We start from the raw sequence: 12,857 nt of genomic DNA on the forward strand, positions 1-12,857 counted from the left end.
CTACCTGTCATTTTTATAATGCCTTTTACAAATTTAATCAATACATTTTAACATTCTATATACTTTAAGTGCAATATACAATAAATATTCAAGTTTCATCTTAAACATGCTTTAGGCTTTAAATTGTTAAAACTGCAGTGCCCTTTCAATCTACTTACATAATGTCATAAAATATACATTTCAAGGTAAATGAAGTCAGCTACTTCAATTTAGTCCCTCAAACTGGTAGTAAATGAGAGGTTAACACTATGGTGCCAAACCCATTATTGAGTAAATTTAGCACCTTGGACAGCTCTGTAAAATCTTTATTGCTTTCCTGACCTGCTCGTCATGTTCTGTCTGTGTGTTCAGTGGCTCTCAGCTCTGATTGAAAGGCAATATATTAGATCCCCAACACAAACACGCTTGGGGGCTAGTTCACTGGGAGCGTAATGACATGGAGGTGAGAGCAATTTTCTGGTCACCGAAATCCAAGCACCTTGCAGGTTCATTGCACTAACTCATAGAGGACCCAGAAATTTCCTTTCTCCTTCCCATTTGCAGAAATAACTAATAGAAGCTGAATCACATGGGCAAAGCTGAACCAAGTCTTTCTTAAATCCTTACAAGTTGATACTACAGTGAAGGATATTTTATAATGGGCAAGATATTATTTAAGGGTGTCCTTTCCAGTACAAAACATCCAGGTTCATGCTTCTCAAATCCAAGACTGCTGGCCTGCAGTGATGCTGTGCTGATGACCTACCTATGGCTATGTCCTCAACAGAAAAACATGCCCCAGCATGGTGGATCAAAGAAGGATGCTACTTTAGGAAAGAAGACGTATTTTATTTTCAAAGGATTACATGGGGATGAGAGCTCTGGATATCAATATAAGGAGGAAAAAAAAAGAAACAAGTACATTACATCATTGAAAAACTTTATCACCAACAATATATAATATATACTGATAGATGGAATTTTTTCAGACTTATGAAAACTTCAAAGATCTTGGAGTATAATTTTGAACTCCCTCCTCCCTGCTTCTGTGAAATTAATTAAAATAAGGAGCATTCCTCTAAGTCCCCAATTTTAGTGTTACAAGAGCCAAGTTCACAAGTGCAGTTTCTTTCAGTGCCACGTCATGCTTTTGACAAACAGGAGACTTGTCCCCCACCTTCCCCCATAAAATGGAAAGAAAGGAAAATACCTTCCCTGCCAAGCTCCAACACTGGGATAAATATTTATTTGGAGAAATAAATGAACATAGGCCTAGCGAAGTCAAATCTTAGTAAATAAACTCACTTGATCCTGTTTTGTTTTCATCTTTCCTAAGAGCCAGATAAAGCCATGAGGTTTTAGTGAAGGCAACACAGGCTGAATTTGATCTGGGGATAGGATATACTGTGCCCATACCATAGTAAATTATTAACTTCTGTGGCCAGACAATACTGCAAACAAAAAGTGGTAAATTAGCTTGTAGCTTATATTAAATAATAAAGAAATGATTTCAGATGTATTGGCTGAAACCCCTCTGATTATATAATGTTCTTTACTCCCTACATGAAAAATAACTAAACTGTTTCATAAAGGGGGTCTATCAGCTTAAGGCAAACATAAATGTTTATTGAGAGCTGTAAACCCCTCTATCTTATTTTTGAATTTAGGACATTAGGTATGTCATAAGTAGTTACTGTAGTATGACAACTACTTTATCTTATATTATAGAGAATTTAAAATTGAAAAATGCTAATATGTATCTAAAAGCTTGTCATTTCAAGAGTTGTTCAAGGATTTTTGAAGAGGCTATGGTGACAGCAAAATGAATGCGATTATCTCCCTATTTTCTGATCAGTGTCTCAGTCTATGAAAATTGAACAGCACTGCTTCTCTATGTGGAAATCTATTGTGTAAAATATTTAAAGTTAAACTTCTGTTGGAAACTTTACCCACAGCCAGAAATGTTAAACGTATCTTCCTGCAAATCACCTCTGATGATCATATCACACCCTTAGGTTTGATTCTCCGATAAGCCCCTGCTTTTACATACATCAGGCTTAACTTTGCTTTCCTTTTCACATTCTAGTATAAATAAATCTGCAGAAATTGTAGAAAATTAGGGAAAAAGGAAGAGAGAATGATTTTAGTTAGAACCAAAAATATTAGCACCACACTCACTTTTGTAGAGTACTCCCTATTATTAGAACCAAGCATGCAAGCTAAATATGGAAGCCCACCTAAGTAAAAAGAGGGAGTTTTTTTTTTTTTTCAACTGGAATGAGCAACTGAGCATATATCTAGGATGAGAATGAATGAGTAAATGGGAGAAATGACAAACAATACTGAAATAGCAAATCATTTCTATAAAAGAAATAGACACTGCCAGTTATAAAAATTGGTGCAGAGGAGGCTTCTGAGGACAGTAGAGTCCTTTGTACGAGTTTTTGACAGAGAGTACACTGCCTCAGTATGTGGGTTTCCTAAATCACCCTCTTATATTATGGCTTTGCTTCCAAGAGAGATAAACAAAAGAAGTTTAATACTACATGCTTCTAGTAGCTGAAGATTGATTGGAAATCCCTCGAAAATGACCTGTCTGATAAGGTCATGTTTCCCCGAATAAGCAATTAAGTGCAAAATAAACACATCTTAGGGGCTCATACCATGCACTGAATGACATCGATTGTAGTAATCTAGTAAATGACCTAGGAATTGTATTCAGCAATAAACATATGAGTGCTTTATCATGCCTATGGCAGACTATTGAGTGATGTATTTTATCTTGCGGTACCAATGATGCTCACCTTTTGACTCAATTAAGTGTGTATGTGAACAGGGATAAATTGGTGATTTAACGCCATTCTGGGGTTCCCCAAGCTACGGCCTAATTTATAGCGGTGCCTTGGCAAAGTATGGCCAGAGGGACTGGAACGTGATCATGTCAAAAGATAATGACAACCTGCCTTCACTCAAAGGATCGTATCTGCTTTTCTCTCGACAGGAAGTGATACTCAAAAGGGCTGCGGATCTGGTAGAAGCACTGTATGGGATGCCACACAACAACCAGGTGAGCGCTGAGCGTTTCCAGCCTGTGTGGACTTCCGCATGCAATTAAAGATCTCAGATTCTGTACCGTAATGAGAAAGCACAAAAAAATATCAAAGCCATGTGCATGAGTTAAGAGTATCAGATATAACATGTTGCAAGACTGGTCAATCCTTCTTTCGTAAACCTTTTATTGCCCTTTCTACTGAATCATTTTCCATATGAGAAAAGGTGCTCCATTTAAAACTAATCTTTAGTGAGAACATACTTTATAATTGAAGAGGAGAGTTACTGGTGCTTTATTTATCTCAGGTTTTCAAGCAAATTTAGGAAGAGAAAGAGGGTTTAATTTCTTCTCCTAAAAAGTATAACAAGGCCTGAATAGTGTTGTCTGCTTCTGTTCATAGAACTCCATGTATAGGATTCACATAGTTTAGGAAAAAATCTGACAAACCATTCACTCCTTGTTCATGTCACCTGAGTCAATGTCTGGGGGACACATTCCCATTAATACTCGGGAATGCAGGTAGCCATCTGCGACCTTCCCTTAACATCAACAGGGGCGATGCATTGCAGCCTCCCTTTCTCTCTTTCTCCCTCTTTCCCTGGGTAACCTCAGAGTTCCTACATGTCATGGGGAAGGATGGACAACCCCACGGTGCTGTCATGTATGGACCGTAGGGGTAAAGTGAAGGCATAGTTGAGATAATGGACTTTCAAAGTCAGACAAATAGGGTTATGAATCTCAGCTCTGTTCTTAAATAGGTGAGTGTCCTTAGGTGGGGTTTTCTAATCTCCAAGCCTCAGTTTCCCCATTTGGGATATGGGCATGATGATGGTGAGACTAATGTAGCAGTTTGTCAGGAGGGTCACAGAAGTTAATGCAGCTGACCATTGAAAACCCTGAGCACAGTGCCTGGAACTCGAAAAATGGTATTATTAGAAATATGACTGGGGGTAGCTGAAGGGGATATTCCTTTGACTTTTCAGGAAATCATTCTGAAGAGAGCGGCTGACATTGCAGAGGCCCTGTACAGTGTTCCCCGCAACCACAACCAACTCCCGGCCCTTGCTAACACCTCGGTCCATGCAGGGATGATGGGCGTGAATTCGTTCAGTGGACAACTGGCCGTGAATGTCTCTGAGGCATCGCAAGCCACCAATCAGGGTCAGAACTTGCTTTTCTCTTCTCTCCCCTTTTCCCTCTCCCTTCTCAACCTTGAGCACCCCATCTCCTCATTTATTGGTGATGAACAATTTTTATATTAAAAAATTATTTTCATCCCCAAAGGGAGATTCTTAGTTTGTGTGTGTAAGATAGTATTGTACAATGTTGGCCCTAGCTATCACGTCTGGTAATCTAATATAGGGGGCTAGAAAGGATGCATGCATTTAGCCATCTCTCTACATTTGACTTTTCACCATAAACCATGAATGACAGATCGCAAAGAGGAATGGAATTAAAGTTTTGAGGGCCCAAAGCACATCATTCTTGCTCAGGGAATAGGAACCTGTTAACTCCAGGGTACATCTCTGAGATCGGGATTTATTTCTGCTCTAAAATGATAATTTATAGGCCCAGCATTGCCACCTCTCACGGCCCTGCTAAGTATTTATGATCTCCTAAGAAATGTGTCTTTTGCTCGCTTCCCATTTTAATCACAGAGCTAGCACCACCAACCCACGTACATGAATCACCCAATCCCTTCCCTCTGGGTTGCTGCGAGGGGGCCAGAAACAGAGACCTTCCTTTCCCCAAGTCTTCCAGGACTGGCCCCCCTCACCCCCGTTTTGCCCCCACCCCTCAGGTTTCACCCGCAACTCAAGCAGCGTATCACCACACGGGTACGTGCCGAGCACCACCCCCCAGCAGACCAACTATAACTCCGTCACCACGAGCATGAACGGATACGGCTCGGCTGCCATGTCCAATCTGGGCGGCTCCCCCACCTTCCTCAACGGCTCAGCTGCCAACTCGCCCTATGCCAGTAAGTAGAGATGTGTGTCCTGTGTTCCTGCACGTTTTGCTAGAAGAACTTGGCATCGTACCATGTGGCCCACTGGGCAGGGCTTCTCAATCTGAGGACCTCCATCTTTCCATCCTGCAAGGCACAGCCCTGGGTGATACTGCTAAAGGCACCATCACCTCCAGCGGGAATGTTTGCTCTCCAGTGCTCACCTTCCTTCCTACAAAACCTCTCTAACAGTCAGACTGTTGCTGCCATCCAAAGCAGCTGTATGAGGTCGCTTCAAGAACCCATGCTCAGAGTCAGATGGAGATGGGTTGACTCCCACTTCTACCACTTACCACCGGCTACTCAGGAAGCTGAGGCAGGAGGTTTGCTTGAGCCCAAGGCTACAATGACCCATGATTGTGCTACTGCACTCCAGTGCCTGGGTGACAGAGCAAGACCCTGTGTCAAAAAAAAAAAAAAAAAAAAGCAAACAACAAAAAAACCCACAAACAATGAGGACACCATATTTGTCATCTACTTAAGCCCAAAACATCTATTAGTTTTTCATCTGATCATTTTAGCTATATAAAAGGTGGCAAATTCTTCTCCTCTCTAAGCCTCAGTTTTCTCATCTGTAAAATGGAGAAGGAACTAGCACCCACCCCATCCGGTGCTGTGAAACATAGTGAAGATAATCCATGTAGTCAGCCTGTCCTGATGCCTGGCTCACGGAGGCACATTCAGTAAATCTAATGATCATAATGATGCAAAGATGATAATATGTGATGGTGTTGGTATAACATAGTAATAATAGTCTAAAAGTTAACCTCTCTCCCTTCAGGAATATGACTCCTTTATTTTTTAATGTTTGAATTTTTCCCCTTTGTTTGTATTTAATGTATACTCAAAACAACAAATCAAAACATACTTTATTTTTTCCAGAAATCTGGCAAGATTTTAAAAATAAAAAGAAATCCACATATATATACAAAAAATATTCTTTGGTGTCTCGTCCCTGCCTTAAAGAAGTTGGGCTTAAAAAATTTTTGGTACATTTATATTGCTTCTAAAGAACGTGAGAGAACTGGACTTCTTATCTATAAAGGTCATGACCCATGTCCTCAGAATTTCCTGATCTCTCTCTAAAATGAAGTTCATCTCGGACATTGTGAGTGACTCTTCTGATGTATAAAATGGGGCCAAACTCTTAGATATTTGTAGAACGATAGATGGATGTGCCATTAAATAAAAGAATATTAATGATTTCTTAGAGTCTTGGCCAAAATACTACAAATGATGCCCTCTCTCACAGTTAAAATGTGGATTGTGCTATTTCTTTCAAAGAGGAAAGATCATTCTTGCCCTTTAAGAGAAGTTATTTCTGAAAATGTACTTAGGGACTTTTACTTCTGGGTGAATTTTTCTGCTCAGGGTCCACAAAATTATACATCTCTACCTTATTTGTTTGGAATCAACAGTTTGTTGAACATTTACAATTCCCCAAATAGTCTGCATGTATTATGTCTGTCTACTCACGAGTCAGTGTTTAGGATCAGGGTCACATTAGATTTTGACTTATCAAAAGGTTGTTTCTTATACAGATCTATCATTCCAGTGTTCTCCCATTTATTCAATCAGAAAATGTTTCGATCATGACCTGAAAATTAAAAGGTGGCATTCTTAATTAAATCAATAAACTAATTGCTATATGGTAGCAATTCAATTTAGGAGCTTGCCTTGCTCTCCTCCTCAAGTCTGTGCAGACACTCAGCAGCTTCAGCCTGCGACTGCATCTGTCAGACTGTGAAACTTTGAACATTTAATTTCCATTAATTGATTTTCTCAGTGCTCACAAATATAGTATTAAATTCTCAAATAGGCTCTCAGATGAGACGGTTTTATCTGCAAAAATGCAAATAAAACAATAAACACAAAGCCCAGTTGATTTGAATTTTTGCCTCCGTAATATTTAATTATTCATAAAGCACTCATGTTGAAAAATTCCGATGGAATAAAAAAATAAGGCATTCCACTGGTGAACACACTTTCTGGTGTGGTGGCTGATAACTAATAATGTTATAACAAATGGAGCTGCTCGACTGTATTTTACCCCTTCCTCTGTTAACCGCCCCGCCAAAACTCCCCACCTCTAAATACACATAATGATCGCATTTGCCAATGAGATTAATTGCCCTCCTCAGTGAACCAGCAGGATTTCAAGCCTAGGAATATTTAAAAATCAAACCTCCCGTGCAGGAGTTTTGCAATTTAAATGGGTGTTATTATTGAGCGTATTTTCGCATTTACAAATCCTCAGAGATGTATAAAAATGCTGGTCTCATTAAAAGAAAAAGTACAGTTTAGAAAAGTGTCTGTGAAAACTCTGAGGATGGTGACTCTGTGTTCTGCCCCATAAAGCACTCAGTGTGTGTGGATTGGGTGGTGCCTCGGGCTGATTAGAAGGGGTCATTTTCCCCCGATGGCAATTGCCGTCTATGACCAATTGGATTCCCACTTTCCTAACTTTCCAAAGAATAAGGCCACCCTAACAGCTCTTTGGACTCTGATGGGCTCATGGGAACGAGGCTTTTCCCACTGGAGATCTGTTTCCTTTGCAGGGTAGCTTAGCAGAGAGAGCTCTGAATTTGGATGTGATTCCTGGCCTCAGCACATTCTAGTGATGGCCCTTGGGCAAGTTCCTACACTACTTCATGAATCCCAGCTTGCTTCGCTGGCTCAGGTGTATAAAATATGTGATAAGCCCTGACTTTAGGTTGCATTTCCCATGACAAGATGAAAAAGATGTGAATATTCTTATGAATGATAAAATAATACTTGATGTTTAAGTTGCATGATAAAATAATAAAATAGAAGAAAATATCTAGAATTTGAATTTACTGCCTGAAAATTATTAGACAGGATACATATTTTCCTGCAGGAAATGGAGGAAATAGAAAGTGAGTGTATACGAATATTAGTCTTGACTTAGCGTATGTAAAATCTCTGTCTCCTAAAGTAACCAAGAGATTATTAGCCTGGAGCGAAAGAGGAGAGAGAGTCTAGGCCAAGAGAATTATGGTCAGTAGAGAATGTACATCTACCAAGCTCTTTCATATCCCCCAGCTGCTAGGTTTTCTCTGAGTTGCCAAAGTTCTCCCATCATTGGTTATCTGCATCCCTACTACTACCAAACTGTGAGTATTTATGTAAGACTCCCATCCTACTGCTTATTATTTCCCAAACATTCATGTATAGCTCCATGGGAGATACAAAGAATTTGGAACTTGGACTTAAGAGTTCTGCATTTTTCACAAATGCTGCATGTGGCAGTCTGGTGGCCATCCTCTCAAGCTGGCTTCTTTCTGTTCCCCCTATCCCCACCCCCTTTTCTAGAACCTTACTTTAGGCTCTACCTGGGATGCATCCCCTGACACCTCTTCTATGAAGTCTTCTCTGATATCCCTTCCCTGCCTCCACTGAGATGGCTATGTTCACCTTTGTCACTGTTTTGTGCTACTTTATCCCTCATAAGAAGGGGTTGCACTTTTGTTTCCTGGCCTGGAATACTCTGAGGATGGCAGCTCTGTGTTCTGCCCCATGAAAGCACTCAGTGCATTTGGATTGGTTAGTGCCTTGGGCTGATTGACCAGGGGTTATTGTCCATTAATGGCAATTGCTGCTGATGACCCCACAGTAGTCCCACAATAAACACATAAAAAAGAGAACCCCGTCAATGAAAGGTAGCACATGCTAAGTTCTGTATAATGAAAGTGGACAAGAGCCTGAGAGTTCAGGGAAGGTTTGTACGGGAAGATTCATGCCAGAAGCATCATCTGAGCAGGGCAGAGCAAGGTGGCTAGGTGAGGGTTGGATCTGAGCTTCTTTGCTTCAGGATGCCATGAGCAGCCCTGATCTTTCCTTTCCCATTGCCCCTTTCAGTAGTGCCATCCAGCCCCACCATGGCCTCCTCCACAAGCCTCCCCTCCAACTGCAGCAGCTCCTCGGGCATCTTTTCCTTCTCACCAGCCAACATGGTCTCAGCCGTGAAACAGAAGAGTGCTTTCGCACCAGTCGTCAGACCCCAGACCTCCCCCCCTCCCACCTGCACCAGCACCAACGGGAACAGCCTGCAAGGTAAGCCCCAGGCCCCACCTACCAATCCAGATCCAATGCCTTGACTTCACTCTCCCAGGGCCTGAAGCAGATGCATCACTGTTGCTGAGGGGATCAGCCTCAGGCCTGCTTGCTTCTCTCTGCCCTCATTTCTTTTGTTTCTTTGTGTTTGTTCTCCTCAGACCTTAGCCCTGGCCCTTAGCCCTACTCATCTCTCCTCTGCTGGTGGTGCTCAAGAAGTCCTCTTTCCAACTCCAGCAATTCTGCTCAGGTCCGGGATTTGCTTGGGAATACCATTTCTACTAACTAACAGCATCATTTCTCTTTTCTCCTCTCTCACTCCCTGTTGTCGCCATTATCAGATCAGTCTTTTGTGGACTCTAGCAAGTTCTCCAGTGCAGGGTCTCTCCCGGGACTGGCCTTCTCCTGAAGTAGGTCACTCAACCTTCCCTTCCTGTTGCCTGTGTCAGAGTGAACGTGTGTGGGGCTGATAACAGGGAGGGGGTGAGCCATAACCTGATCAGAGCCCTGCATTTAGAGCATCATAGACCAAAAGCCAAAGACTTCCTACTGGGATTAAGAAACGGCAGAACACCACTAGACTATTCTGGTTCATATCAAAATTGTTCAACCATTTTCCCACCATGGAATATGGAAAATAAAATAGTTACTAAGTGTTGAGATGACATTTTCATTCGTTAAGAATAAAAAGTTACCCATTTTTAAAAACTGAGCATACCATTTCTTACATTTTTCTTATGAACTCAGCACTGTGTTGTGTGTCCTATGTTGAGACCTGCACAACCTCATTCATTGCCCCCAGCAGGATTGTGTGGTAGGTACTCATAGCCCCTAATTGACAGATAAGAAAACTAAAGGTTAGAGAGGTTATAAAATTGCCTGACTTTTAACAGCTGATACATGGCAGAAGCTGGCTTCAAACTCAGACTCAAACATTAATCTCCTAAATACTTTATTACTCAGAGCAGGTAAAAGAGACATAGCCAGGATTCCTGAGGCAGGTGGTAGGGAAATAAGATTAATAAACTAACCACTATTTACTGAGCACTGAACAGTACACCTGGAGCTGTTCTATGCATGGAGCAGACTATATGATTTAATCCTCACATCTTCCTCAGATATGAGGGCTATTCTGATCTTCATTGTACAGATGATAACAACATGGACGCTTATGGAGGGTAAATACCTGACCACAGACATAGTTGGAAAATGGTGGAGATGAATGTAAGGCCCATCAGGGTCTGTGCCCTTAAGCCCAGCCATACAAAGTTTCCCACAGTGCCTTCCCTTCGTGGTTGGCATCTCACTGATAGAGGTCAGCCTGGAGGTCAGGGAGGGGTGAGGAGGGCAGTGCACATTTCTGGGATGTCTCAGCCCTGTTTCTGATGTACAAGTACACGCCTATTTACACTTAACTACACACACTCTGTGCTGGATGGTTTACATTGTGGTAAGCATGTAGTAATTCTCCTGAAGACCCCTCGATGTCAGTACTAGTCCCACTGTACAGATGGGAAACTTGAGGCTCAATTTGATTCAAGTCACGTGGTTAATAAACAGGGCAGCCATGGTGGAGCATGGTGGTTCATACGTGTAATCCCAACACTTTGGGAGTCTGAAGCAGATGAATCATGAGGTCAGGAGTTCAAGACCAGCCTGACCAACATGGTGAAACCCCATCTCTACTAAAAATACAAAAAAAGTAGCTTGGTATGGTCGTGGGTGCCTATAACCCTAGCTACTCAGGAGGCTGAGGCAGGAGAATCACTTGAACCTGGGAGATAAGGTTGCGGTAAAATGAGATCATGCCACTGCACTCTAGCCCAGAGTGACAGAATGAAACTCCATCTCAAAAAAAAAAAAAAAAAAAAAAAAGTACAGCCAAAATGGAACCCAAGCCATGTGATTCCAGAGCCTGAGCACCCAGTCATTTTGTCTTTATTCCTCTAGAAGGACTTTATGAAACACTCCTTAGAACCCTGCTGGCAAATCTGCCCAGCACAGCCAGACTCAGGGCCCCACAGAGAACTCCGCTTTTCCCCACTCTAATATACGGTGGCAAATCCATCTCTTTAAAGGAAAGAGGACCTGCCTGTGCAACTACATTTCAGGCAATATTACTCATGATAGAAAACGCCCACCCCCACAAAGCAGAGCCACCTATTCCTGCAACTCTGATCCTCTTTCAGCTAAAAATAATGCTTTGTCACCCTCAGTACACCTCCAGCTGGCAAACTAGGGATATGATGCTTGAGCGAACATAACTTATAATAAGTTTAAATAATGATCATACATATGGAAAGCAGAAATTTACCATTCTTGAGCTGCCAATCTCAGCCCCTGCTAAACATAGATTTGACATCAGAAACAAGATATGATGGGGATTAGAATCAGCAGTTGAGGGGACGCACTGAGGAAGAAAAGGCCCCCACTATTGGAAGGTCAGTGGCTTACAGGCCAAAAGTGACAGAAGTGGGCAGCTCCCAGGAGGCCTGATGTCTTCCCATGCCCTGTAGTCCTAGGAGGGAGCAGGAGGTGGTTGGAAACAGGGACTGGGCCCAGATCTTAGGATCTCCTGGGTTTCAGGAGACCTGGTAATCACCTGAAAGCCAGGATCTGGATGAGGTACGTGCATGTTTAAGTTATGATGAAACGGCTTCAGGACCTGTGTCCCTGACACATACAAAGTTTGTGCATTTGTCCTCCCAGGGATTTTCTAACCGAATTCTTACCCAATTACAGATCCCAAAAGTACAGAGACTATCCCCACTTCTCTGAATAGCTGCCAAGTCTGGGCCTCTGTGTCACCTTTCCTAACACAGGGCCACCGAGTAGGAGGTTTGAGGTCTGACTCAGGGACACACCTTGTGCTGGATTCCCTGTTGTGAATGACACTGCCCTTTCCTTCTGATTGAACATGTGTCACGGAGACTTTTCTCATGCCCTGACTATTGAGCATGATGAAACAACAACTATAAAAGGAATGGGCTGGGCATGGTGGCTCACGCCTGTAGTCCTAGTACTTTGGGAGGCCGAGGTGGGGGATCACCTGAGGCCAGGTGTTTGAGACCAGCCTGGCCAACATGGTGAAACCTCATCTCTACTAATGCAAAAATTAGCCGGGCGTGGTGGCGCTTGCCCGTAGTCCCAGCTATTCGGGAGGCTGAGGAAGGAGATTGCTTGGACCTGGGAGACAGAGGTTGTAATGAGCTGAGTGTGCACCACTGCACTCCAGCCTGGGTGACCGAGCAAGACTCCATCTCAAAAAAATAGAAAAAGTAAAAAGAATGATTTTTGTTTTGTCCATACTGTCATATACCAAATACCCTACTTTTGAGATGGCAGTAGTGATGGACATATGAATGGAGAAATTAAAGTCAAGTTAATGGAAACATCTCACTTTCAGCTCTTCTTCCTGCCCACTGCACCCCCAGGCGCTGTGAAGGCAGGTTGGGCCCACACTCTGGGCCTCGCCCCTTCACCTCTGCACACAATCTCCAGCAGGGCAAAGAGGACCCAGCCTTAGGTGGTCAGCACCATTTCTCTGGGCACTCTTGCTTGGGCCATAGAAGTGTCCCCGAGAAAGGTGACATTCAGACGGTGGGCTTCTAGAATTATTTCATCTTCAACTTTCCAAACTCTATGTCTACCATTAAAAAAAAATGGATGTAGGCAGGTTATAGAATTGGTGTAAGAATCTCTGAAGTGTCTTCTTCCACCTTTTTCCTTTCTAGAATTATTTCA

General features: G+C 42.4%; 1 protein-coding gene across 8 annotated transcripts in view; it reads left to right on the forward strand.

Moving 5' to 3' along the window:
• Nucleotides 1-12,857, forward strand: part of EBF1 (EBF transcription factor 1) — a 406,775-nt gene that overhangs the window by 385,738 nt on the left and 8,180 nt on the right. For 4 of the 8 annotated variants that reach the window (XM_032259648.1, XM_032259647.1, XM_032259650.1 and 1 more), the window contains exons 12-15: nt 2,981-3,046; nt 4,015-4,192; nt 4,833-5,012; nt 8,919-9,113. In XM_032259648.1, the coding sequence (XP_032115539.1) occupies nt 2,981-3,046; nt 4,015-4,192; nt 4,833-5,012; nt 8,919-9,113 (619 nt within the window). Of the gene's footprint in view, nt 1-2,980; nt 3,047-4,014; nt 4,193-4,832; nt 5,013-8,918; nt 9,114-9,454; nt 9,529-12,857 lie in introns of those variants that run through there. The other 4 variants (XM_032259644.1, XM_032259642.1, XM_032259643.1 and 1 more) reach the window with 2 other exon arrangements.

Source organism: Sapajus apella, unplaced genomic scaffold (assembly GCF_009761245.1).
Source record: "Sapajus apella isolate SASKATOON/1434 unplaced genomic scaffold, GSC_monkey_1.0 scaffold110, whole genome shotgun sequence".
Classification (NCBI taxonomy): Eukaryota; Metazoa; Chordata; class Mammalia; order Primates; family Cebidae; genus Sapajus; species Sapajus apella.